The sequence below is a fragment of the Leptonychotes weddellii genome, chromosome 5 (assembly GCF_054177405.1).
Source record: "Leptonychotes weddellii isolate Sample4059 chromosome 5, ASM5417740v2, whole genome shotgun sequence".
Lineage (NCBI taxonomy): Eukaryota > Metazoa > Chordata > Mammalia > Carnivora > Phocidae > Leptonychotes > Leptonychotes weddellii.
The window spans coordinates 8982498-9010430 of NC_138373.1; the positions used below are offsets into that span (position 1 = coordinate 8982498).

Genomic DNA, 27933 nt, shown 5'->3' on the forward strand with positions numbered 1-27933 from the left:
CCTACTTTAAAAAAAAAAAAAAGTTAACTGACCATCTACTGTGCACTGACTATTCTAGATCTTGGAGACATGGCAGAAAACAAGAAAGACAAAAGTCCTTGCCCTCATGGAGTCTATGTCTAGGAGAGGAAAGAGATGATAAACAAATAATATCCATGCTGGTGATAATATGCTATGGAGAAGACAAAGTAGGGAAGTAGGGGTAGGGAGTGCTGGGTTCGAGATGGGTTTCCATTTTTATTTTATTTTATTTTTAAAGATTTATTTATTTATTTGAGAGAGACAGGGTGAGCGTGCGTGAGCTGGGGGTGGGACAGAGAGAGAGGGAGAGAGAGAATCCTCAAGCAGACTGCCCACTGAGCCCGGAGCCCGACCCAGGGCTCCATCCCAGGACCCTGAGATAATGACCTGAGCCGAAATCAAGGGTCGGCACTCAACCGCCTGAGCCACCCAGGCACCCGTGGGTTTCCAATTTTAAATTTGATGGTCAAGGACGGCCTTGCTGAGAAGGTGGCATTCTTTTTAAGATTTTATTTATTTATTTATTCTTAGTAATCTCTATACCCAACGTGGGGCTCAAATTCACAATCTAGAGATCAAGAGCTGCACACCCCACTGACTGGGCCAGCCAGGCACCACGAGAAGGTGGCATTTGAGCAAGTGTCTGAAGGAGGGGAGAGAGCGAGTCATGTAGGTCTCTGGGGGGAGAGCATTCTGGGAAGAGGGAACATCACATGCAAGACCATGAGCAGGGAGCATGCCTAGCCTGTCAGAGAAACAGCAAGGAGGCGTGGATGCCTGGAGCCTAGTGGGTAATGAAAGACCTTAAAGGAGGTGAGGTCAGAGAAGTCGAGGGGCGGAGCCTTGTAAGTAACCAATTCCTTTGGCTTTTACTCTGACTGGGATGCAAGCCACAGACGCAGAAAGGGACTCAAGGAGACCCAAGATCCATCTTGGGCTTTAACAGAATTGCTCTGTTTGCTGGGTGGAGAATACAGATCTTCCTCGACTTGCAGGGGGGTAACGTCCCGATAAACCCATCGTAAATTGAAAATCTCCTAAGTGGAAAATGCATGTCGTACACCTAACCTACCGAACATCATAGCTTAGCTTAGCTGTCCATAAATGTGCTCGGAACACTTATATTAGCCTGCAGTTGGGCAAAATCATCTAACGTGGAGCCTGTTATAATAAAGTGTTGACTCATGTGATGTACTGAACGCTGGCCAGAAAGCAAGAAGCAGAATGGCTGTCTGGGCACAGGAGGGTTGTAAGCGCAGGGATCCCTCACTCTCGTGATTGCTGCTGGTGCCACGACCCAGCATCACGAGAGAGGATCACGCCTCAGATCACTAGCCTGGGAAGAGGTCCAAATTCAGAATTCAGAGTATAGTTCCTACTGAATGCATATCACTTTCACACCGTTGTAATGTCAAAAAATCATCAGTTGAACCATCCCAAGTCTGTGTCTGGAGACTGTGAAGGGCTTTGGGGAGGAAGCAGGGATGCCATTTAAGAAGTGATCCCAATCGTGCCGGTGGCTGGGACAAAGGTGAAGGCAGTGATGTGGTAACAAGTGGTCATATTCTGCAAAAATTTTTTTAAAAATTTTATTTATTTGATAGACAAAGACAAAGCGAGAGAGGGAACACAAGCAGGGGGAGCGGGAGAGGGAGAAGCAGGCTTCCCGTCGAGCAGGGAGCCGGACGCAGGGCTCCATCCCAGGACCCTGGGACCATGACCTGAGCTGAAGGCAGACGCTTAATGACTGAGCCACCCAGGTGCCCCTCTGCATACATTTTAAAGGTAGAGCCAACTGAAGGAAAGAGAAATCCAGGGTGAGTGAAGTCAAGGTAGGGGAAGAACCGGAGGAGGGGTAGGCTGGGGGTGGGAGTAGATCAGGATCTGGGGTTTGGATCTATTTGATTTTGAGTTGCCCATTAGACACCCCAATGTGGAGGGCCAGTAGGCCATTGCCCATGTGATCTGGATTTCATGGGAGCAGCCTGGGCCGAAAGTGGCCGGCGCAGGTAGTTCTTGGAACATGGGAAGAGCTCATAGCAGCGTGGAGGACAGCAGGAAGTGGTGTCTAGGAGAGAGACCTTGACCGTCTGAACAACAGCAGGACCCGGCAGCCTGGAGAGAAGGGTCAAAAGCATTCAAGAGACTTATTTAATATTACTATACTGTATTTCAATTATGAAAAGAATGTTTGTTGTAAAACATTAAAACAATTAGGGGAGCCTGGCTGGCTGAGTTGATAGAGCATGTGACTTCTTTTTTTTTTTAAGATTTATTTATTTATTTGAAGAGAGAAAAAGGGCTGGGGGAGGAGCAGAGGGAGCGGGAGAGAATCCTCAAGCAGATACCCTGCTAAGTCCAGAGCCCGACGTGGGGCTTGATCTCATGATCCCGAGATCATGACCTGAACCGAAATGAAGAGTTGGATGCTTAAAGGACTGAGCCACCCAGGCACCCCGAGCATTTGATTCTTGATCATGACCTCGGGGTTGTGAGTTTGAGGCCCACGTTGGAAGTCAAGATTACTTAAAAAAAATGTTAAAAAAGACATTAAAACAATGAGAGATATTATGAACTAGACCAGACACCCGAGAGCATTTAAAGTGCCTGCCCGGATATCCGGGGAAACATGCAGATGGTCAATGAGAAGTTCATGTGCAACACCAGCTGGAGACTAAGGAGGCAGGAGTAGTCTGGCTTGGGGTGGAGGTGGAGTTGCGGGCCACAGTCCCCAGAGTGTGTGCATCTGTGTGTGTGTGTGTGTGTGTCTATGGAATAAGAAACAAGGGCTGAATTTGGAATAGAATGCTCCATGGCAGAGGCTAAAATAGAAACTGCTGCACAAGATGCCATGGGTCCCCAGAGCAGCCAACTCCCTGGGGTTCAGGGACCACTTCCCAGAGGGGGGGGCGTTTGAATTGGGGCTTAAGGGATGTGTAGGAGGTAGCCAGGTGGAGAATGGGGGAAAGGCATTCTGGGCCAAGGGTGTGAACGAGGACAGGGAGAGTGAGAGAGCAGGGCTTATTCCCTGTGGGAACAAGGCAGTCCCCATAACACACATCACTCCTATCCCATTCTTTTTTTTTTTTTTTATGTAGGCTCCACTCCCAGAGTGGAGCCCAGTGCGGGGCTTGAACTCACGATGCTGAGATCAAGAGTAGGATGCTTAACCTACTGAGCCCCCCAGGTGCCCCACCCCATTCTTTAATGTTAATAATTGATGGATATTCTGTCCAGACCAATGCCCTGTAAAGCCGTGTCCCCACTTTAGTCAAAGGAGCATCTCTGTGGCATCCTGTACTCTACTTGTTCTGGGCAGTGAGGTTTCCCTACTACGCCCGGGGGAGAATCCTGATGCCCTAATAGAGATTTCTATTTCCTTTGTGGTCCAGCCCTGTGTCACCTCTTGGAGGCCACCTTCCCTTGATGCAGCCACGATGCCCAATGCCCACTTGGCACCCTCCTCTGAGGACTCTGCACTTGCTTAGTTCCCCAGGCCTGGGACATTCTCCTCCCTGTTTCCTTCCTCCTTGACTTTCACTCCTTCCCTAGTGGACATCACCTCCTCCCAGAATTCATCCCTGACTGCCCAACAATGAGGGCTGGGCTCCTGTGTGGTCCCACAAAGACCTGTATTTATCCAGATTGTAACACTTATTGTCCTGTGTGGCTGTGGTCTGTGTTAGCTATCTGTCCCCTCATTGGATGGGGACATCTGAAGGGAAGGAACCAGGTCACGTTCTTGTGTATTTCCCAAGGCTGGCACAGAAAGCGGGTTTGTGGAATGAGTGATAAATCTTTGCACATTTGAATGAGCAGTGTTCCTATAAAGGAGCACTGAGGGAAACGCTGGGCATTTGGGTGCTCCCAAAGCCCCTGGGGACAGTTTGGGGTTTCCATCCCGCAGGCTGGGAGGGCGGGGCATGGGCCCCTTGCCCACCGGCACCTTGAGGTTAGGAACTGCTGCCACCTGGTGGGCATGGCCGGTGCTGCTTCGCTGGCACCATTACCATTACCGCTGAGCACCTGTGTGCCCAGGTTGGGATGATGAGTCACCACCTGTCCTCCAGAAGCCCTCAGGCTGGTGGGAGAGACACCTTGACAGTGACAACACAATGATGGGGAAGTGCAGGGGCTGTAGGGGTCTGCAGGAGGATGAGGAGGCAGCTTGTGTAGAATTTAGGAACAGAAGTGTCCCTGGGGCGGAGTCCATGGGGGGTGCAGAGCAGGAAGGGGCTGCTGACATAAAGGAGTGTGTGTGTGTGTGTGTGTGTCGTTGTTGTTGTTGTTGTTGTTGTTGTTGTTGTTGACGACGTTCTCCTGTTTTTCTTTTCTGTTGTTTTCTAGCAGGCTTTCTCTCCTTTCCTGGCATGTCTGGCCCTGGTCCTTTACTATGCAAAGCACTGGTCATTGTGTGACGTACCTTACTTAGCCTTTCTGTGACCCCTACTAATGGGGAGATGCCCCATTAGTTCCATTTCACAGATGAGGACAATAAGGCTCAGGGAGGTAAGCACAAACAAGATCACATAGTTGTAAGCCCTCAGCCCTGCAAATCCCAGCTGTTTTGACCACAAAATCCTGCCCCCTGCCCAGCCGGCAGCTCTCTTTCCCACTTCCAACCTCCACCACCCCAGCACACCATCAACTTTGCCCATCTTCCAGCTCAGCCCTGAGGCCTGAGCTCAGCGATCCTGGGGAAGCAGGGGAGGAGTGAGATTGGACGGTGGGCAGCTGGGGCATGAGCCCCACCGCTCAGTATGTGATGTTTGAGGTAAGGGTTTGCGATGAAATTGGCTGTACACCTGAATATAAGGTTATTTCCTCCTTTTCCCAGTGAGAAAATTTAAAAGAAATTTGGCCCAATATTCCAGTTTAAACATTTAGGGATGCAGGTGAAATTAGTGACTTCCTGGTTATACTGAATTAAAATATTTAACAGTTAGGTATCTTAAATCACATGTTTTTAAGAATAAGTTTATTTCGGGCGCCTGGGTGGCTCAGTTGGTTAAGCGACTGCCTTCGGCTCAGGTCATGATCCTGGAGTCCCAGGATCGAGTCCCGCATCGGGCTCCCTGCTCGGCGGGGAGTCTGCTTCTCCCTCTGACCCTCCCCCCTCTCATATGCTCTCTCTCTTATTCTCTCTCTCTCAAATAAATAAAATTTTAAAAAATCTTTAAAAAAAAAAGAGTAAGTTTATTTCAAAACAATTATTTTCTATTCTCGGGGTTTGTGAATATTCATTCAAACCCTTCACTTGCATCCCTGCCTTTCTTTGTCATGTCGCGTGTCACCCAGAGCATCTCCTTTGAGTTCCCTAACACGGTTTTCTCAAACACATCATCTTCACTTGTGCTGGGAATTACAGAACTTGTTGAATGCATGAATGATGCGGTCGCTGAAAACGTTATTCCAAGTCGTGAGAGAGTGGTTGTTTTTCATCTAAGTGGTAGGTTAACATTTGTGATCTCTGTAAGGTAGTGCAGAATAATACAAAATAGCAATCTCCCGGTCCTCCTCCTTGTCTTTCCCCGCTTTCTTTTTCTCCACAGCACTTCTTACCACCTGGTATACTCACTCCTTTGTTTATGGTCTATCTGCTTTCACTAGAATGTGAGCTCAGTGAGGTCAGGGAATTTTGTCTTGCTGTTTTATGTCCACCACCTGGAAACATGCCTAGAACATAGTAGGTGCTCAGTAAATATTTGTGGAATGAATGAATCACTTAATGACTGTAAAGCTCTTAGACCAGCCCAGTGGCAGCCAGGGCCATGCATGAGGATGGTATTGGAGTTGAGGGTGCGGGGAGACAGTCCCCGCAGGAGCCGAGTCCCCATAAGGGCATCCGCGTCAGGGGGAGCCCCATTGTTTTAGGGGGTTAGCTACACACAGGAAGACTGAACTAACTATGAAATGCACTGAAGACAATTGGAGAAAGGGGGTAAAATATGGAATGGGGAAAAGCTAGGATGAGCCTGTGCTGGTGGATGGGATTCAGGTCTAATAGTGAACTTTTTCTTAATATATGTAAATTCTATTAGTTAGGGTTCTCTGGAGAACCAGAACCACTAGGATGAACACTGGGAAAGAGGTTTTTATTTTTTCTCAAGATTTATTTTGAGAGAGAGAGCATGAAGTGTGGGGGGAGGAGGGGAGGGGGAAGGGCAGAGGGAGAGTCTTTCAAGCCAATACCCCGCTGAGCACAGAGCCTGACAACGTGGGGCTCAATCCCACAACCCATGAGATCAGGACCTGAGCCGAAAGCAAGAGAGGTGGCTTAACCAACTAAGCCACCCAGGCACCCCCTTGGGAAAGAGGTTGATTATGAAGAATTGACTCGGGTGATTACAGAGGCTGAGCAGCCCCATGATCTCCTGTCTGCAAGCTGGAGGGTCAGAAAGCTGGTGTAGTCCCAGTCCATCTGAAGGCCTGAGACCTAGGATCACCAATGGTGTGAGTAGGACAGAAGACCCATATCCCAGCCCGGGCAGTCAGGAAGAGAGAGAGGATTCAACCTTTCTTCTGCCTTTTGTTTTATTCAAGCCCTCCACGAATTGGATGATGCCCACCCACATTGGGGAGCGCTATCTGCTTTACTCTGTGCACCAACAAACCCTAACCTCTTCCAAAAACACCCTCATAGACATACTGAGAAATAATGTTTAACCAGATAGCTGAGCATCCCATGGCCCAATTGACACAAATTTAATGATCACACAGATAAAGAAATAAACATAATATAAATGTGTATGTTAATCTAATTGCAATAACATGCCTAACACACAGTCTTTTTATTTTACAGGATTTTTATTTTATTTAGTTTTTTGAGAGTGAATGAGCGAGAATGGGGTGGGGGAGGAGGGGGAGAGGGAGAGAGAGAATTTTTTTTTTTTTAAGATTTTATTTATTTGAGAGAGAGAGAAAGAGAGATCATGAGCAGGGGGAAGGGCAGAGGGAGAAGCAGGCTTCCTGCTTAACAGGGAGCCCGACGTGGGATGTGATCCCAGGACTCTGGGATCATGACCTGGGCCGAAGGCAGACGCTTAACCGACTGAGCGACCCTGGCACCCGGGAGAGAGAGAATCTTAAGCAGGCTCTGTACTCAGCCCAAGCCCAACACGGAGCTCGATCCCAGGACCCTGAGATCGTGAACTGAGCTGAAATCAAGAGTCAGATGCTTAACCGACTGAGCCACCCAGGCGCCCCCATTTGCGAATCATTGTAGTAATAATTAATCTGGGCAAGAAACATCGATGGATGCTGAACCCTGTGGGTGAAAGTGGGGTAAAGGAAAGGATGTGTCATAGTCTCAAAATACCTCCCTTCCCTGGTGCTCATTAATCGTGGTCAAGTGATCAGCATTGATCCCACCAGTCATGGTTCCAAACGATACCAGATAGGAGAACACAGCATCCTTTCTGTGATGTCTCTGCCCAAAATGGGTAACAGTGGTCTAATCACAAAGGAAGGCGTGGACAAGCCCAAATTGGAGGATGGTCTACAAAATAACTTCCCTGTAATCTTCAAAATGTCAAGACCACAAAATTCAAAAAAAGGCTGCAAATTGTTCCAGACCGAGGGGGACCAGAGAGATGTGACAACTGGGTACAATGTTTGATACCATATTCGATTTTTTTTTTTACCCTAAAGGAATATTTTTTTGGACACTGAAGAGCAGTTTTGAAATTGTTTCGAAATAAAAAGTTAAAAGAAATGCCTTTCTCCTGACTGACTCCTGCTGGCCTGCAGGGTTCATTTTGGACACGGTCCTAGGGAACTTCCTGTGACGGACAGGGTGTGACCTCCTGTGACCTCCTTCGTGCCCCCACTGTTCCTGGACCCCCTGCCACTCTTTTCTGATTAGATCTACGTTTCATCCCTGCTGGCCTCGGAGGTCCCTGAGACCAGGTCCCTGGGCCCTGTCAGGATCATGGCACAGATCAGCCTCTCAAAACACAATCAATCTCCTCAACAAAAGGGTGTATGTATTTGGGGGTACGGTTCAACCCCACCTCTTCACCTGGAGCTCAACCAAATTGTTGGTCTGGCTCTTGGAGATACCCATGCCTCAGTGGCACCCACGGGCAACCAGGAGGTGTGTCTGCCAGGGTTTCCTGGGAGAAATATTTACGGTTTAGGGTGGAGTTGAGGATCTAATCCCCTAGACATGACCTTGCCGAAGAGGCTTCTCAATGGGGAAAATTCTCTTTCATACCTTTGATGTCACTGGTGTGCTCAATGAATGCACTGGGGGGTGGGGGTGGGGGGGAGGCGTGGGCTACCTAGACGACCTGTCCCGCACTGAAGATGGTCCTGGCTCTGTCCCTCCCTTCTCATCTCCTGACATGGGTAGAGCGCCCCCTTGGGGTGAGGGACAGGTGTGACGGTGCAGGAATGGGGCTGAGGAAGCTCTGGGCAGGGCAGGAGGGTTCCAGGATCCAGGAGGGGAGGCAGGGGCCTGGCCAGCCAGTCAGGGGCGGAGCCTGACAGGGAGTGCCTAGTCCGGAAGGGAGGGCAAAGGGCCATGTTGTCTGCCTGCCCCACCCCACTGACAAGAGTCCCAGTCACCAGGCCACTCTCTCTGTCCGGGGCCCTAGAGGGGTAAGTGTCCTTCTGAAACCCACCTTGTCTCTTTCCTGTGGCTTAGGTGACAACTTCTTTCCTCCTTGAGGGTCCACACGCCCTGTCCCCTCTGTTTACCCTTGTCCCAGGCAGAGGCCACACCTGCCAACCCCTCAGCATGGCCCAGTCCCCCTGCTCTACTTTCAGAGGTCCAGGAGATGGGTACTGGGGGGCAGGAACAGAACTTTCCAGACCCCTCCCCTGCTGACACTAGCATCAGAGCCAAGGGAAGGGCAGAAGGGCCCAGAAGGGGGACACCTCATCTAGACAAGCTCTAATCCCTGCTCCCTTCTCTGTCACCCTACAACAGAGCCCAGAATCCCAAGTGGCTGGAGCACTGGGGGATGCCCAGACAGAGCCCTCGCTGGATCAAGTCCTCCAGGAGCGGGATGAAGCCATTGCCAAGTGAGAGGCAGATGCTGATGGGGGCTGGGAGGGCAGTGGGTGGCTCACCCTCAGGGCTCTGTCCTGCTAGAGGAGAGGAGGTGAGAAGTCAAGTATTCCTGCAGGGAAAGCCACATAAGCTCTCACCCTGTCACACGGCGGGGGCTGTGGCCACACAGCAGATGTGCGGGGTCCAAGCTGCTCTCCCCGCCACATGCAGGAAGCACGCACTGGAGGCCGAGCTGGACACATGCAAAGCCAAATTGCGCGCTGTGGAGGCCCAGCTACTGGAGGTCCTGGAGGAGAAACTGAGGCTGAGGCAGGAGGTGGAGGCCTGGGAGGTAGCGTGGGAATGCCAGCTGGGCTGGGGAGGCATGGGGAGAAGGAGAAGGGCACAGGGTTGGCCCTGAACCTGCTCTCCTGCCCCCAGGAGGACATGCAGCAGCTGGTGAGGCAGCGGGTCGAGAGGCAACTGCAGAGAGAGGCCAGGGGCTCTCTGGGAGCCCCCGTGGACCCCCGAACTCCCAGGGCCCCCTGGGTCCGATTCCCCCTGGGTCGGTGGGGACGCTGGTGGTGACAGAGCTCAGCCCAGGACCTTGGGAGCAGTGTCTTTATTCATTAAAGCTTGAGGTCTGACCATCTCCGCACCCTCATGCTCTCTCAGTGCCCACCTGAGTCCTTTTGTGCAGAAACATGGAGCGGGCCACAGGGCCTGGAAGCCTGGGGTTTCCTGCCCCCTCTTGCCAGCAACTCTTAGGCCAGGAAGCCTCGGATGGCAGCCACAAAGTCCTGGGGGCAGTCAGCGTGGATCCAGTGGCCAGCATTGGGCACGGTCTGCATCTGGGCTTGAGGGAAGAGCCGCCTAATCTCCGCGTGGTGGCTGGGGCTGTCCGTCGAAGAGAAGACCGTGCAAAAGGGGTCAGAATGGGAGGATGGGGAGAGAGAGAAGTGGAAGCAGAGCAGGGAGAAGAGAGCTACACGGGCCCACATGCCCCGTGGTGTTTCGGAATCCTCAGGCAAAACCCTCCCACACCCAAGCCCTCCCCAAGGTGGGATCCCCAGGCTGGGGCCCCTCCCACCACCAAAAGTAAAACTGGCTTACCGCACATATTGAGAGTTTCCACCCAGGAGGAAGAGGGTTGGCCCAGGGTAAGATTCTGGTCGTGGTGGGAAAGCCAAGATCTTGTCCACGTGCTGGGCCAATGCTTCCAAGTTCACCCTCCACACGAAGCGCCCATCCACCTCCACCAGGTTAGTGAGCAAGAACTGACGCTCGGCCATGTCCTGTGGGGGGGTCCAGAATTGGGGGAGGGAAGCCTCCGTGTGAGGTCTGGGGCTGCCACTCTTCCCCTGACAGGTCCCGGCCCACAACGCCATCCGCGCATGGGTGCGTTACTTGGATAACAGTGCTGAGCTGCTCGTCGGCCAGTTTTCGGGCAGAGGAGCGGGGCACCTCATCTGGGATGTCTACAGCCCTCATGGCCGCCATGTAGGATGGGAAGCTGGAGCTCGGTGTGGTCTCCACTGGGCTGATGTCCACAGCAATTAGGCGTTCTACCAGCTCTGGCTGTGTGAGAGAACCAGGCTTGGGACCGGCCTTACGGCAGGCATCCTGGGTCTCAGGCAGAGTTCCCAGATCCTGAATTTGGCCATCCAAGACCTGACCGAGTCCCAGGTCGACTGCTGGGTACTCAGGGTCCACACTGGATGGGAGGAAGCCCCGTATAGGGAAGGCTCACCCTCTGGAGCGCTAGCAGCATGGCTGTCTTGCCTCCCATGCTGTGGCCAATGAGGACGCAGGGCACAAGGCCCAGCTGGGGCAGGAGGTCCTGCAGGTCCTGGCTCATGGCCTCGTAGCTCATGTCTGGGCTGTGGGGGCTGTCACCATGGTTCCGAGCATCCACCGTAAGCACCTGCAGAGTGGAGAGGGCCGGCAGAGCTGGCATCCACATTCAGGGCATAGACAGCCTAAGGCAGGGCATTCCTGCAGGCTGAGGGGGGGTAGAGAGCCTGGGGAAAGATCCTGAAGTGGAAAAAGGGCCCCGATGGTGACAGGGCCCAGTTCTCAGACCTAGGAGGCCAGATGAGGAACATGGGGCCCCTCTGCCAGAGAAGAGACGGCCCAAAGAGCGTGACACTCTCTCTAAAGGTTTGGTGACCACCCAGAGAAAGCAGGTGCCAAGACTTTCCAAGAGCTGGAGCACAGGAGGATGGGCTACTATAAAAGGTGATCAGCCCCCTGTCATCCCTGAACGAACAGGGGCTGGCCCCCTTAACGGGGAGGGTGTTGGCGCTTAGGCCTTGGACAGCCGAGCCTAAGCTCAGTGTGGAGCACGCACATGGGCATCTGTAACACGAATGAAGGACTGGATGGATGCAAGCACGAGAGAATGAGTGGGGTCCACCTAGGGCCACGGTATGCCATGTGGCCTCCATCCTTAGAGGGTCAACCTCTTCCTCATTTCCGCTTAGAGAGACCGGCCACTCCCCGGCAGGTGTCTCGTCGTGAGGGCCGACAAAGCGGGCCCCGCCTCGGCCTCCTCCTAGTCCCGCCCAGCCAGGCCCCACCTCCCGCCGGACCCCGCCTCTCCCGGAAGCTCACCCTTCGGCCAGTCTGATGGGCCAGGGCCTTGGCGATGGAGTTGAAGTTGGTTTTGGAGCCGAAGAGCCCGTGCAGGAACACTAGGGCCGGGCGGGTCGCCTCTCCGTCCAGAAGCTTGTAGGAAAGCAGTACCGACCTGGAGGCAGGCGCAAGGATGGAGGAGGGGTCTAAGGCTGCTGGGGAAGGGGTTTAGGGGAGGGGCCTGGGCGGGGGCGGGGGCGGGCGCAAGCGGAGGAGGCGGGGCCATCGCGGCCCGACTGAACGGGGAGGAGCGATGGACGGCCTCCCACATGGCGCCCTTGACTGACCTCGGCTCGACGCCGCTTCGGCCACTGCTGCTGGGTGCGACGGGCACCCTGGAGGAGCTGAGACAGCAGGGGCCGAGCCCCCTAAGGGGGAGACTCCAGGCGCGGGTCCAGCGGAGCATGCCCGGGAGCAGCTACCCGGAGCGCACCACTTCCTGTCCCCTCGCTCCGCCCCCCGTCTTCTCTCAGGACCCCGCCCCGTTCCGATTGCAGCTCCGCCCTCTGCCCCGCCCACTAGCGCGGAATTCCCCGCCCTCGCCTTCGTTTCCTTACGTAATCCCAGAGTACAATCTGTTCCCCCAGTTCCGCCCCTTGCGTCATTACGTAATCCCCTCAGCCTCCGCGCCGTAGGGCTGGCGAGCCACCCCTGGCCACGCCCCAGGCGGAGCCGCCGAATGTCCCTGGTTACGCCCCTCACGAAGCTCCGCCCAGCCTCTTCCGGCGTCGAATCCTCATGGAGAGTCAGGGTCTTGTGGCGTGGGAGTCCTCGCGGCTCGGACCGTCCTGGATTTGAGGCGCAAGCTTTGGCCGCGGGACAGGTCCTTGGCAAGCCGAGGAGGCCCTGCCTTGACCAGCGCCCGCCCTGCACCTGGCCTGCTCCTCTGCCCTCACGCACCGCCTTGGGTGGGTGCCATACTTTCAGTGCCGCGGGCGGGCGCGGAGAGGCGCCGGGAGTGGCTCCCGTCGTCGGGGCGCCAGCTTGGAGGCGCCGTGCTCCACAGCCGGGGGCCCAGGCAGGCCGGGTGGTGCCCCTCTTACCCGTCCTGAAGTCCTCGACTCTAAAGAGCTCATCTCCAACCACCCTCCACGCCCGCCCTTTACAGATGGGGAAACTGAGGCAAATGGCTCGTACAAGAAGCAGAACCAGAATCGCTGTCCGGTCTGACTTTTTTTTTTTTTTTTTTTGGTTGCCGTTCTTGATTCGAGTCAAGATGGGAGGCCGGATGTTTGTACGGGAAGGTATTTGCTGCTTTGAGCTGAAATGGATCAGATGTGCTCACTCCTCTTTACCAGCAGAGAAATAAAGGATCCTCCCACCCTCAGAACTCAGCACATCCTGCTGAGAAATAGCCTCTGTCTGGAAGCCTGACCGGCTGCCAGTTTCTGTCCCCAGTCTGGGTTAGTGGTGGCGGTGGCATCCTCTCAGGTCTCAGCCGACTTCCACTACAGTGCATCCTTCAGCAGTTACAAGAGTAGCTGCTCCTTTTACAGCATTCAGCTCAGAGACCTTAAGGGATTCCCCATCTCTAAAGGGGGGAGTTGCCTCCGTGGTCGGTACCCGCCCCCCCATCTTACCTGCTTTTCCACTCATGCTGTCTCTTCTCTTACTCCCCAACCAGAGAACCAGAGAACTACCTTTGCACACCTCCCTTTTGGTTTTTACCCCCAGGACTCCCTCTGCTGGCGCCTTCCAGATAGCCCGTGGCCCAACTCCTGTACAACTTTAAAGGTCCAGGAGAGCTGCAACCTCCTCAAAAGCCTTCCCGGATTTCCCCAGTTGAAACTAATCTCTTCTACCCCATGTTCTCAAAGCATTTGTCAGGAGCCTACTGTCTAGTATCAATAGAGCTGGCTTTCTCTGTGTCCACCATAGTCTGGGAGCTCCTGGCGGACTGGAGACATGTTTTATTTACCCAGTGCAAAGTGCAATAGTAATCATTTTACTGAATGATTGTGAAGAGATTCAGGGCACTAGCTGAGGCTTAGGTGAAGGTTCACCTAGTGGCTGTGTCAGTTCCCCTTCCAGGAGATGACATCTGGACCAGCCAGGCCTCTCCCCCTTCAGGGCAGGCCTGATGGAGTCAAGACCAGTAGGATGCATCTGAGCTCCAAAGGTGTGATAAATACCTTGCCCACTAAATTGGCTCCCACCTTGATTTTTTTTTTTTTTAAGATTTTATTTATTTGCGAGAGAGAGAATGAGAGACAGAGAGCATGAGAGGGAGGAGGGTCAGAGGGAGAAACAGACTCCCCGCTGAGCAGGGAGCCTGATGCGGGAATCGGTCCTGGGACTCCAGGATCATGATCCGAGCCGAAGGCAGTCGCTTAACCAACTGAGCCACCCAGGCACCCAAAATGGCTCCCACCTTGAGTCAGTCTGGGGACTGGCAGTTGTTTTGTTCTAATGCGAGAAGGGCTTTGAGGTCACTGGGGACGCTAAGCACACCAGGTGGTGTGATGATTTGTTGCCAGCATAGTCATTGGGAGAGTGATGAGGACATTTGAGCCCTGGATGGGGGCTGGTCCAAGGCATGGGAGGGGTCCTTGGAGGAGACATCAAGCAGGGTGTTTTTTAGAATTGTTGGATGAAGGGGCAGGGGGTTGACATAATGTTGGTGATTCAGAAGGGTAGTATTTCAAACGTGGTTTCAAACCACCCCCCCCACCTCCGCCCCAGCCTACTGTCTAGCCAGGGAACCTGAGCCTGGCCCACGACCCTGGGCTATGTGCTCAGAGCCCTGGGTCTGTGGCAGAAGCAGTCTGGAGACATTCCTGAGACCTGGGCCAAAGCCCCATCACGTGGCTGGTTAGGGCCTGGGAGCAAGCGGAAAAACCAGCTGGCTTGAGGTTTCCACTTGAGCACTCCGGAGCAAGCGGTGGGGCCATGGGACCACAAGAAGGGTTGTTGCCACGTGGGAAGGACTCTGGTGATGGTGTGTTGGGGATGGGTCAACCTGGGGGCTGCCCACCCTTCTCCAGCTTGTTAGGAACTGGCCAACTTCTAACTGGTTGGTTGGTGAGGGTCTCTCTCCTGGGGGGTTATCCAGCCATTGGCGGGGAGGCCTTCTGGAGCCCCTGATATGCTGAGGTCATGTCGGGGGGAGCAAAGGAGTGCAGAATGAGACCGCACTGGGAGTCTGTTCCCAGCATCCCTGTTCCCAGCAGTCCCCAAGTCCCGGTGAAGTGGGAGGGTATTGTCATCCTCATTTTACAGCTGAGAAAATGGAGACTCGGGAGGGGAATAACCCAGCTCCAGTCACTCGGCACGTGCGTGGCCCCACCCAAATTCCTTCCTGGGAATGTTGACTCCTAGTGCAGTGCTCCCGGTAATCACCGCCCTTCTGTCTGGGAACCCGGGGCCCCGAAGGGGTGTGACCCTCGGCAGCAGGGACACTGCGCCGTGGGGGTGGGAGCATGAAGGGGTTAAGGCAGGGAGGCGGCGGGTGGCCCATCAGTGCACCTGGCTCAGTATCGATCACGTGGCCAGGGTTTCACCTGCCCCGCTGAGCAGGGACAATCGGGCCACTTGTTTCCAGGTTGGTCGCCATGGTGACAGGAGTGTGCCAGGGGAGGTCAGCAGGGCAAATTCCTGCCTGCTGGCCGGGTGGGGCCAGGGTGTCAGTCGTGCTGGGGCGGGGCTCCCAGGAGACCCCTGGAAGTTTCCTGAAGGGGGGGCCGCTAGGTGATTCCCTGCCCAGACTCCTCCTGTCCTGGCCACTCAGTCTTCTCAGATTTGGATCCTGTATTTTTTTAAGCTGCTGGGACTTTTATATGCATTATATTGTTTAATCCCCACTGCAGCCTTTCCCACAGGGGCATGGTAATCCCCGTGCCTCCCCCAGACTCCCCGAGCACTTCCAGAACATTCCCTCCCGCTCATGCTCTCTCTCTCTTGCTCTCTCTCAAATAAATAAATAAAATCTTAAGAAAAAAAAACCTACAGTAAAACCAATGAATATCTCTCGGGGCTATAAAAAAAGACTGTACCCCCACTCACAGCCTCCTCACAAGCACAGATCTTAAAGTGGGGGGGTGAGGAGTCGAGGTGGCGGAGGGGGTCTATGTATTTTGAAACCCAGCCAGCTCCAGTCCCCGGGAAAAGAACCACCAGCCTGCAGAATACACTCCAGCCTCCCCTGCCTGCATTTTGGAGCCTTTATTTATTGAGCACCTACTACGTGCTAGGCACTGGGCATGCAAGGATGAGCCCAGATCCACTCACAGACCTGACAGTCTGGTGGGGAGGATACTAATGGATGTGTAATCGCACACCCAGTAAACATGCAAAGGAAGGTGGACGGAGAAAGGGGGAATCCAGCTGGCCCGGGGGTCAGGTAGGGTGGCTACGCAGAAGTGATGCTTGAATGGAGGTCAAAAAGATGAGTGGGAGTGGGGGCAAGCGAAGGGCTTACAGTGGAGGAGGGCGTTCCAGAAGTGGGAACACCATGTGCAATGGCAGAGCCATCCCCTCTCTCAAGGCAGAATCTTGGGGATCCTTCTAGATGGGTCTCCCTTACCTCCCCCGCCCCCACCCAATCCCTCACCTAGTTGCTACTGATTTTTACCTTCCAAATAACTCTGATATCCATTCTCTCCTGTCCAAATCCATGACCCTGTCCCTCCCTGCGGTGGCCAACTCCTCAGTGGACTTGTCCATTTTGGCCCTTCTAGTCACTTCCCCACATGGTGGTCAGCAAACATGTAATGTATTTCTAGGTTAATCTAGTTGGTTCCTTCCTACGTTTCCCTACTTTTCTGTGCTCGTTGCCCCTGGGGATGCATATGGCTGACCCAAGAGTAGAAAAGCTGGTTTGTGTGTTTCAAGAGGTGAGGCCCTTAGGGGAAGGGAATTCCTCCAGAGAGACTAGAGCTTGGCCCAGAATGGGAGGGGCGTCTGCCACCTGGTTCTCGGCAGGCTCCCCAGAGAGGAAACAGCTCAGGGGTCTACTAGGCTGGCAGGACCATAGGCAGCTTGCAACATTTTCCCTGGTCCCAAGCCCAAAGCAGACACAGTACCAGGACCGAAGAGGCCACTGAATCAAGATGACCATATATCAGCAGGGATCACTGTTGCCTGAGTGCTGGATACTGTCCAACCTGTCCCTCTTTTAGCCCCCCCACCTCCGCCCCCAATCCCAAGCAAATTTGGCTCTGCTGAATATCCTGGAATTGTGGCCCACACCCAGGGGGACTGAAGTTCGATTTGTCTCCTACTGCCGGGGCAGAACGGGGCATCACAGAAATCATGGCATCGTATGTCTAAGTTTAGAGACTGACTTTCATAATTGCGATAATACCATGCACATCCGTCCACAACTGGGTTTCTTTTTAAATCAATAATCCAATAATCTATTCAACAAATATTTACTGAGCACGTGCTTATGCCAAGTATGAATTAAAAAAAAAAGATTTTATTTATTTATTTATTTATTTAGAGAGAATGCGAGTAGGGAGGAGGGCAGAGCCCAACTTGAGGCTCAATCCCATGCCCCTGAGATCACGACCTGAGCAGAAAGCAAGAATCAGACGCCGAGCCACCCATGCGCCTTGAAATTTTTTTAAATGCCAAGTGTGAATTTTAAAGCTAGGGAAATGGCAATTACATGGCCCTGTTCCTCAAGCAATACCAAAACCCAAAACCTGAAATCCCCTGTTTTCTATCCTCCAGTGGGGGAAACAGGCTGCAAACAAATAAACAAAGAAATCAATATGTAAGTATAAACTGTGGTAAATTCAGTGAGCAAGGTGCTGTGTTTGTTAGTAATTGGGGTGGGCAATAGTAACCAGGGTGGTAAGGAAAGGCCTCAGGTAAGGTGACATCTGAAGGATAAGAAGGAGGCAGTCATATGAAGACCAGGGGGAAAGTGTCCTAGGCAGAGGTAATAGGGTATGCAAGGGCCCTGAGGTGCACAGAGGAAGCAAGGGGAGCAAGGCATGAGGTAGGTAGGCTGGGGTTGGTCTAAGCAGGGGCCTGGTAGGGGATTTGGTCTTTATTCTAAGAAAAGTGAAAGCCAGGGAGGGGTTTAAGGCGGGATAGACACGCATTTTATAGGACTGTTTGGCTACACAGGGGAAGAGGGAGGGACAGACTGAAGGGCACATGGAGGAGAGGAAGGAAAATCAGCTTGGACACTACTGTTGTTGTCCAGTTAGGACATGATGTCCACTTCTCGCTGGGAGGTGGCCATGGAGGTAGAGAAAGGTAGGTATCAAATATGTTTTGGAGTTAGAATCAGCAGCATTTGATGAAGAATTGGATGGGTAGAGAGGAAGATGGGGAGGGAAAGGAAGGAGTCCAGGACAAATCCTAGGTTTCTGGACAGACGACATGGGCTGGTAGTTGTGCGTTTACTGAGCCAGGTAAGGCTGGAGAGGAGCTTTTCCCCCATCTACAAGGTACTAGTAGGGAGGGACAATCTAGAGTTTTTTTTTTTTTTTTTTTTAAGATTTTATTTATTTATTTGTCAGAGAGAGCGAGAGAGAGAGCACAAGCAGGGGAAGTGGCAGGCAGAGGGAGAAACAGGCTCACCGCTGAGCAAGGAGCCCCATGGGGGACTCAATCCCAGGACCCTGGGATCATGACCCAGGCAGAAGGCAGATGCTTAACCGACTGAGCCACCCGGGCATCCCACAATCTAGAGTTCTACTTGACGCATGTTAAGGTCGAGTTGCCCGGGAGATATAATAGTCAACATTTGTTGAGTGCTTAACACGGTGTTGAGCACAACACCGTTCAAAGAGCTTTCATTCTATTTACTGATTTCATCCTCATAAGAGCTGTATTATTTATTGATCCTTTTTTAGAGCTAAGCGCATTGAGCCACAGAGAGGCTAATTAACTGCCCACCATCACGAAGCTTGGACGCTGCAGAGCCAGGATCCAATCCCAAGTGGTTGGGCTCCAGGGGCCATGCTCTTGTTAACCACTGCGCCCCACCACCCCCACGGCATCTGAGGGTGCAGCTGGACTCCTGGGTGGGGAGCTCAGAGGAGAGATCTGGGAGCTAGAGGGTGTTAAAGCCGTGGGAGTGGGGGAGACGATCAAAGGGTTCAACAGTGCATCAGAGGAAGAGAAGAGGGCCTAGGAAGAAAGAGCAGTGGCAGGAGGAAAGCTAGGGGAGAGACGTGTCAGAAAGGGCAGGGGAATTGAAGTTCTGAGGAAAAGGGAACAATCACCTACGTCAAAAGTTGCTGAGGGTGAGTAAGCTCCGGATAGAAAAGAGACTGTTAGTTGTGGCAACCTGGGGGCCACTGGGGACCTTGCCAGGAGCGGCTTGGAGTGCCGAAGGAGTGGGGACAGGAGCGGACAGGAGAGGCTGATTGGCATGTAGGAGGGGAGGAAGCAAAATCAGGGGTGGGCAGAGAAATGGGGTAGCCTTTGTTTGGAGATGTGAAGTCAAGAAAATTTTTTTTTTTTTTTAAAGATTTTATTTATTTATTTGACAGAGAGAGACACAGCAAGAGAGGGAACAGAAGCAGGGGGAGTGGGGGAGGGAGAAGCAGGCTTCCCGCCAAGCAGGGAGCCCGATGCCAGGACCCTGGGATCATGACCTGAGCCAAAGGCAGACGCTCAATTACTGAGCCACCCAGGCGCCCCCCCCCTTTTTTTTAACAAGAGAAAGAAGGTATTTCTGAGGGATATCTTTCTATGTCAATGCAGATCTACCTTTTTTTTTTTTTAAACCCACTTTTTTATTATGAAAAATTTTAAACATATGTGAAGGGGGATAAAATGGGGACCCCCTATACCTACTACCCAGCTTCAACAATGATCAACTCAAGAATGTTTCATCTATAGCCCATGTATGTCTTTTCCCACCTGCACATGATTTTGAAGTAAATCTCACACATCATACCATTGCATCTATAAATATTTCAGTATGTTTCTCTAAAGGCTAAGAGCTTTTTTCATTTGTTTGTTTTTTAAACATAAAACCACCATATCATTTACACACTTTAAGAGGTCATAATTCCTTAAGATTATCAATTCTCTACTCAGTGTTCCAATGTTGAACTGTCTCATAAATGCCACCAACTTTGAGTCTGAATCAGGAACCGATGAATGGCCACAACTGTGATGGGTTGATATATTTTTTAAGTCTCTTTTGATCTATAGATTCTCCTACATCTCCGTTTCTTTCCTTGAAAACGAATGTATTTTTTTTTTTTGTCACTGAAGCACCCAGTTGCTGTTTTGCTGACTCTGTTCTGTGTCACTGTGTTCCTCCCTCCTTTGCATATCCTGTAAATTGATAGCGGGTCTAGAAAATTGATTGGATTCAGGTTTTGTTTGTTTATTTTTCTGCAAGACTACTTCACAAGAGCTATTGTACTTGATTTTTTTTTTTTTTTTTTTGTAAACGGCAGCCCAGTTGTACTGGCTAGGACATCTTTGGTTGGAAACCCCAAGTCAAACTGGCTTAAGCAATAAGAAAAGCTGCATCTCCCACAATCCCCGAGATCTAAGGACGGTGAGGACCCAGGGAGCAGACAGTTACTACTGGGTAGAAAATGTTTCCGGGGCTCCCGGTTCCACCTCTCCAGACTGATGTCCTCATCACTGGCCTCATCCGCCGGCTCATTCTCTTTGGGGTTCCAGTTGGCGATAGAATTCCAGATACCGCGACCCATCCAAGGAAAGTCCAGGAAAATGTAGAAGCCTATCCCTGTTGCCCACCCCCCAAGATCTTCCCTCCTGTCTCATTGGCTGCAACTGTCACATGCCCACTGTCAACCAGTCACCGCAGAGTGAAAGAGATCAACCCCCTCCCCCCCACGATTGGCTTAGTCTAATTGGGAATTATCCCCAGAGCTGGGGGTGGGGTGTATTCCGCTTAACCTGTGGCTGCATAAAATGAATATCACATATCCTTGCACGCTCTGTATTTCAGAACAAAGTTATCTGGAAGTGGAATTGCTGGGTCTCAGAGTATCTTTATAAGGGACTTTTACTTTATTTATTTTATAGAAATGGTCAAATTGCCCTTTAAAACAGTTGTATCAGGGGCGCCTGGGTGGCTCAGTGGGTTAAGCGTCTGCCTTTGGCTCAGGTCATGATCCCAGGGTCCTGGGATCAAGACCCGCATCAGGCTCCCTGCTGGGCCGGGAGCCTGCTTCTCCCTCTCCCTCTGCCCCCCCACCCGCTTGTGATCTCTCTCTCTCTGTGTCAAATAAATAAATAAAATCTTAAAAAAAAAAAATAAAACAGTTGTATCAATATATGCTTCCCCAGGTGGGGAGAGGGCAAACGAGAGGCAGGGCGTGCAACCTGGGCTCTAGGAGGCCAGACTGTCTGGGTTCAAATCCCAGATCCCCCGTGTGAACTTTGGGCAAACAGTGTAACACTTCTATGCCTCGGTTTTCCTGTCTATAAAATGGGGATGATGATGATAATACCACTATTCTGTCAACACCTGAGCTTAAAAGTTATTAGCTATTATTCCTTTCTCTCAGATGGAATACCGTCAAAGTGCTGGTTATTGTTCCTAGTTCCCTTCTCTGGTCTTCTCTGTGCCTCTTGGAGTCTGACTTTTACAGACTATATCGATCTTGCCTTCAAGAGGGAGATGCTGAGCTGTTTGTGTCTCCTAGCTCCTGGTTTGTTAGTTTCTTTTCTTTTTTTTTTAAAGATTTTATTTATTTATTTGACAGAGAGAGACATAGCGAGAGCAGGAACACAAGCAGGGGGAGTGGGAGAGGGAGAAGCAGGCTTCCCGCGGAGCAGGGAGCCCGATGCGATGCGGGGCTTGATCCCAGGACCCTGGGATCATGACCTGAGCCGAAGGCAGACGCTTAATGACTGAGCCATCCAGGCGCCCCTGGTTTGTTAGTTTCTTGATACCTCAATATCCTTTACCGAATCCTGTAACTCCATGCATGCCTGTACATAGTCCCGCCATTAAAATCTCTTTCAAGTCCTGCTTCCTACCAGGCCCTCGATGATACAATTTGTCTTTAAACTTTGCCAACAGTATTAAAAGAAATACTGTTCAATAGGGAAATTATGCATCTTTTCATATGTTTATTAACATAATTGTTCTTTTTGTAATTACTTCTTCTCCTTTGCCAATTATTCTATTCGATTATCATACTCTCTTCTATTGATTTGCAGGAACTCTTTTTATATTAGGTATAGTAACCATTTTTCTGTTATATATGATACAAATATTTTTCATGCTTAAGTTTGAAATTTATTTTTCCCCTCTACATAAAAATTTTAAATTGTGGTAAAAAAACACACACACACACAACATAAACTTTACCACCGTAACCATTTTTAAGCCTACAATTCCATAGTGGTAAATGTATTCACATTGTTGTGAAACATATATCCAGAACTTTTTTTTTTAAAGATTTTATTTATTTGACAGAGAGAGACAGCAAGAGAGGGAACACAAGCAGGGGGAGTGGGAGAGGGAGAAGCAGGCTTCCCGCTGAGCAGGGAGCTCGATGCGATGCGGGGCTCGATCCCAGGACCCTGGGATCATGACCTGAGCTGAAGGCAGACGCTTAACGGCTGCGCCACCCAGGTGCCCCTATATCCAGAACTTTTTCATCTTGTAAGTCTGAAACTCTATACTCCTTAAATAATATCTCCTATCTCCCTCTTCTCCCCTTCTCCCTGCCTTTGGTAATCACCATTCTACTTTCTGTTTTTATGAATTTGACTATTCTAGATGCCTCATGTAAGTAGAATGATACAGTATTTGCCTTTTTGTGACTGGTTTATTTCACTGAGCATAATGTCCTCAAGGTTCATCCGTGGTGTAGCAGGTGTCAGAATTTCTTTTTTAAGGCTGAATCACATTCCATTGCGTGAATAGACCACATTTTGCTCTCCATTTACCCATAGATGGACATTTGCATTGCTTCCACTGCTTGGCTATTGTGAACAGTGCCATGAACATGGGTATGCAATATGTCTTTGAGAGCCTGTTTTCAATTCTTTTAGGCATATACCCAGAAGTGGAATTGTTTGATCACACGATAGTTCTATTTTTAATTTTTTTTAACATTTTATTTATTTATTTGACAGAGACAGCGAGAGAGGGAACACAAGCAGGGGGAGTGGGAGAGGGAGAAGCAGGCTTCCCGCCAAGCAAGGAGCCCGACGCAGGACTCGATCCCAGGACCCTGGGATCATGACCCAAGCTGAAGGCAGATGCCCAACGACTGAGCCACCCAGGCGTCCCTCTATTTTTAATGTTTTAATAAAATGTTTATCTTATTATTATTTCTTTTTCTTCCTTCCTTCTTCTCTTTCTATAGTAGCCATCTTTTTTTTTTTTTTTTAATCTCATGACCCTGAGATCAAGACCTGAGCTGAGATCTAAAGTCAGATGCTTAACATACTGAGCCACTCAGGTGCCCCTATGGTAGCCATCTTAATGGGGATGAAGTGGTATCTCATTGTGGTCTTGATTTGCATTTCCCTAATGATTAGTGATGGTGAGCATCTTTTCGTATGTGCTTATTGGCCATTCTTATATCTTCTTTGGAGAAACATCTATCCAAATCCTTTGCCTGTTTTTGAATTGGTAATTGGTGCTGAGTTTTAGGAGTTCTCTATATACTTTGGATATTAATCCCTTAGCAGCTGTATGATTTGCAAATATCTTCTCCTATCTTGTGGGTTGTTTTTTCACTCTGTTTATAGTATCCTTTGATGCACAAAGTTTTAAATTTTCATCGGGTCCAATTTGTCTATTTTTTTGTTTTTCTTTTGTTACCAGTGCCTTTGGTGTTATAGCCAAGATATTGGTGCCAAATCCAATGTTGTGAAGCTTTTGCAGTATGTTTTCTTCTAAGAGTTTTATAAGATTAACTCTTTTTTTTTTTTTAAGATTTTATTTATTTGAGAGAGAGAGAGAGCGCGCGCGCGCATGAGTGGGGGGAGGGGCAGAGGGAGAGGGAGAAGCAGAGCAGAGAGCACTACGTGGGGCTCAATCCCAGGACCCTGAGATCATGACCTGAGCAGAAGGCAGACGCTTAACTGACTGAGCCACAGAGGCGCCCCTGTTTTTTTTTTCCTAGATTTTATTTATTTTAGAGAGACAGCAAGGGGGAGGGGCGGAGGGAGAGGGAGAGAGTCTTAAGCGGAGCGCAGAGCCCCAGGCAGGGCTCGACCTCCTGACCCTGAGATCATGACCTGAGCCAAAACCAAGAGTCAGATGCTTAACCGACTGTGCCACGCAGGGGCCCCAAATAGGCTTAGCTCTTATGTGCAGGTCTTTGATCTATTTTGTGTTAATTTTTGTATATGGCATTATATAAAGGCTTAGCTTCATCTTCTGTGTGTGGATATCCAGTTTTCCTTGCACCTCTTGTGGAAGAGACTAGACTGTTCTTTCTCCATTAAGTGTTCTTGGCACCCTTGTGGAAATCATTTGACCACATACGTGACAGTTCATTTCTGGGTTCTCTAATTCTGTTTCATTGGTCTATTTGTCTGTCTTTATGCCAGTGCCATGCTGTTTTGATGACTATAGCCTTGTGATATGGTTTGAAATCTACAAGCGTGGGTCCTTCAACTTTGTTCCTTTGGCACCCTGGATGTGAACCTTGTCTCTTATTTAGTGAGCATCAGCACCATGCTGGTGTTAGACTAAGCTTGGAGCATACAAAGGTGAACAGGGTGTTTAGGGCCCCTCCCTAGCAGCCGATGGTTTAGGGGCAGGAGAAAGACAAGCTAAGAGGTTATTCTGGGAGGTAGCATGTGGGTTAGCGTGGTCTTTATGAGCTTCCACTATGGCCTGTTGTGGCCAGTGCCCAAAGTGCAGAAGGTGCCGGTGTAGCTCATTTTCAGATCCTTGCAAACAGACCTCAGATTCAGCTGTGGCTTTATGAGCAAGTGAACATGTGCATGGAGGGCTGTATCATTGGTTTTGATGAGTCTCTGTACCTCATGCTAGAAGATGCAGAAGAGAGTCATTCTAAAACAAAGTCGGGAAAACAAGTGGGTTGAATCAGGCTCAAGGGAGATCATACTACTCGCTCCAAAGTGTCTTCAAGCAGAAATGGTCAATGAAGTGAGAAATTGTTGAGAAGACAATGCATTTGGGTCTTTGTGTGTGTGTGTGTGTGTTCTTTGTTGGGAGTGTAGTTCTGAAACATTTGTTCATATTGGGGGTGTGTGTGTATTTTAAGTGTGGAGCCCAACGTGGGGCCTGAACTCACAACACTGAGATCAAGATCTGAACTGAGATCAAGAGTCGGATGCTTAACCAACTGAGCCACCCAGGCCCCCCTGGTCATACTGTTCTGATTATGCTTATATTATGACCAGATGACAAAAAATGCTTGGGATTGTTTAAAAGGGAGGAAGGGATTCTGGCCCAGACTGACAAATGCCATGGTGGCATCCTGGATGGACAGCACTCTGTAGGAACAGGGATGTCAGGGAAGCTTCCTCAGCGAAGACACGAAATGACCTCTAAGCTTGCCAAGAAGGGTGAGGTAAGGGTGGGGAAATTGCCAAGAACAGAGAAGAGCTTGTGGTGAGGCCCAGGGTCCGAAGAGGGCAGGGTTATGCAGAACTGAAGGATGTCCAGACGAGTAGGGGCCTTGGGGGTTGGGGTGGGGAGGAGAGGAGACAATATGGAGGCGATCACGGCTCTGCCCCTGGAGGGGCTCTTGAGGCATGCCATGGGGTCTGGGTGGGATCCTAAGAGCCATATTGGGGGGGAGCGGGGTAAGGGACTGGAAGGATTTTCCAAAGTGGTCAGATTCAGGACGTTGTCACATGAGTAGTCACTCGGCTATGCTGAGGTGAGTGGCCTGGAATGGGGCATAGCCGGGTTGGGGGTACGGAGAGGGAGCCTGGAGGCAGGAGACCCTCTTGAGGCTGTTCCTGAAAGATGATGGTGGCCTGGTTGGAGTCATGGCAGCACGTGGGGAAGAAGACAGGTGGACACATCTAGAAAATGACCAGGTTGACAGGTGAGGGGCTGGTCCTTGGCAGGACATGGCAGGGCCTGCAGCCTAGTCCCATCAGCTTGTGAGCCTTGGTGGCCTCATCGTGCAATGCCTACCTTGCAGGGTTCTTTGGGGAGGATCACGTGGAGCAGTGACCATATCACCTCTTGTGCAGATGAGAGTGAGATGTGGCCGGTGACTTGCCCAAGGTCGCTCAGCCAGCACCAGAGCTTGCTTTCTTCACCTGCCCTGCAGAGCATACTTGTCTTGGCACTGATGACCTTTATTGGAGACCTGCTAGGGGAGGGAGAAGGAAGGTACTGTCTGTTCTTCCAGGCCTGCCCCAGACCTTGAGGGACCGACAATAAATGCTGTGTTTGTTTGATAAAGCACTTGGCTTTTGGTCTCGGCGAGAGGAAATGCTGGAACAGGTGTGGCAAGAACAGGGCAGCCTGCAGCACAACGGTGGCAGGTGGAGTGAGACAGAGCCCCAGGGCCTGGCAGCCGGTGTCCAGGGCTGTGGATTTTGAAGAAGCCAAGAACTTTCTCACGACCCAGCCATTGCCCTCACGTTTCCAGGCCCCTGCCTGGCTTTAGAAACCAAAACATTAACAGTACCAACTCACGGTAATTGAAGTCCTCTCATGTACCTAGCCTTGGGCAGGCAGGCCTTCTTTCCACAAGTGGGTGCTGGCCTGAGCTGGGTGCTGCAGACAGACGGAAGCGCAGGACTGTTCCCCTGACCTTGGGGGATGACCTCCTGCTGGAGAGGTCTGACAAGAAACAAAGCAACATAGTGCAGTGATGGGGTGAGGACCCCGAGGATGGCTCAGCGAATCCTCCACACAGCCTGATGCTATTATCATACCCATTTTGTGGATGAGGAAGCCGAGGCTCAGAGGCTCAGAGGAGTGAACTGCCCTGCTCACCCGGGTGGTTTGGTTCTAATTTTCTTCAGCAGGGGGTGATAAGGATAAACATGGGGGTGGAAAAGGCAAATTAGAGGGATCCCTCATGGGTCATCTGGTTCAACCCCTTGTTGAAATGGTGGAGACACTGAGACCCAGAAGGGGAAGGCAAGTGCTCAGAGGCACCCAGGAAAAGGAAGGGATCTAGAAACCACTGACTCCCAGTCTCTCCTCTGGCCTGCAGAAGCTTTCCTGGCTCTCTCCTGTGAGACTCCCCCAGCTTGCGGTCTGTACCCCGGTCTGTACCCCGCGAGTGCCACCACCCCTTTTAGACCCTAAACTCCCCAAAGCATAAGAACAGGTTGAGTTAGGACAGACCCCAAAGCCAGGCAAGGGTGTGTGTGTGTGTGTGTGTGGTTGGGGGAGCATTGGACGGGGAAGGATACCTCACTACACCCAGGAGGTCCCAGGGGAGCCCAGGCTTGGGAAGAGACCAGGGAGCCAGGGGAGGGGCTGAGGGGCCCCCACCCAAGGATCTGTCTCCCTTCTCTGCCACAGTCCTCTGGCTGGGGGGTCCTGGGGGTGGGCTGCAGTGGGCAGGCTGGCTGCGGGCCCCAGGCTGCAGCTCTGTCCTAGTGTGGCCGGGAGGCCTTATGCTCAGGCTGCCTTCTGGAAGCTGGTGGTAAATGAATAACCTTGCTCCCACCTGCAGGGCTCTCTGGGACAAAGAAGCCACTCCGTGCCCCTCAGTTCTGACTTGGCCCAATCTGACACCCCCCTGGCACTCCCATGGCCAGAGACTGTGGAGGTTTAAGGCAGATGCAATCCCCTTAGCCCTTCTGACCCCCCTAGCCCCGAATTCCATCCCAGACAGGCCCAGAGAAACTTCTCCTCTCAGTTCCCTCCCTCTCACCTCCTATTGCTGAACCTCCTCCCTCTCTGACCCTTCCCCCACTGAGCCCCTCCCCTTCACTGAGCCCCCTCCCTCTCGTTGGGCCCCTCCCCTCACTGAGGCCCCCACTGAGTCCTTTCGCTCTTCTGAGCCCACACCCCCTCTCTCCAGCTCTCCCTAGGAGGCGTCTCCATCACTCATCCCCTCCCCTTCATACTCAGTGTCACTCTCCCCCTTTCCTACGCCCCACCCCAGGCTAGAAGAGTGGTTCCCCAAAGACTAATCACGACCGCAACCCCAATCCCAACCCCTCGTCCTTTCCTGGAATCTTACAGAGAATGACCGAAAGCCGTAACCTCCTTCTTCTTCCTTGGGTCATAAAGGGTGACAGCATGTCAGTATTCTTTTTTTTTAAAGATTTTTATTTATTTGAGGGCGCCTGGGTGGCTCAGTTGGTTAAGCGACTGCCTTCGGCTCAGGTCATGATCCTGGAGTCCCTGGATCGAGTCCCGCATCGGGCTCCCTGCTCGGCAGGGAGTCTGCTTCTCCCTCTCCCACTCCCCG

The 27933-nt window shown here is 51.4% G+C and overlaps 2 protein-coding genes across 4 annotated transcripts; one reads left to right on the forward strand and one right to left on the reverse strand.

The window, feature by feature from the left end:
• The first annotated feature begins 773 nt into the window (after nt 1–773).
• On the forward strand, nt 774–9668 carry LOC115944461 (BICD family-like cargo adapter 1). 2 transcript variants are annotated; one of them, XM_081819544.1, is made up of 4 exons: nt 774–866; nt 8954–9048; nt 9248–9368; nt 9458–9668. In XM_081819544.1, the coding sequence occupies exons 1-4, from the start codon at nt 816–818 to the stop codon at nt 9602–9604; spliced, it is 414 nt and encodes a 137-aa protein (XP_081675670.1). In that variant the 5' UTR covers nt 774–815; the 3' UTR covers nt 9605–9668. The 2 variants fall into 2 exon arrangements, 1 of the variants encoding a protein (XP_081675670.1); XR_004079010.2 differs by lacking the exon at nt 774–866 and adding an exon at nt 8528–8622.
• On the reverse strand, nt 9624–12121 carry ABHD11 (abhydrolase domain containing 11). 2 transcript variants are annotated; one of them, XM_006743868.3, is made up of 6 exons: nt 11938–12120; nt 11630–11765; nt 10767–10940; nt 10424–10594; nt 10130–10311; nt 9624–9913 (listed from the first exon to the last, which is right to left on the reverse strand). In XM_006743868.3, the coding sequence occupies exons 1-6, from the start codon at nt 12054–12056 to the stop codon at nt 9781–9783; spliced, it is 915 nt and encodes a 304-aa protein (XP_006743931.1). In that variant the 5' UTR covers nt 12057–12120; the 3' UTR covers nt 9624–9780. The 2 variants fall into 2 exon arrangements, with proteins under 2 accessions (XP_006743931.1, XP_030895594.1); XM_031039734.2 differs by lacking the exon at nt 10767–10940 and having other exon boundaries at nt 11938–12121.
• Between the last annotated feature and the right edge of the window lie 15812 nt (nt 12122–27933).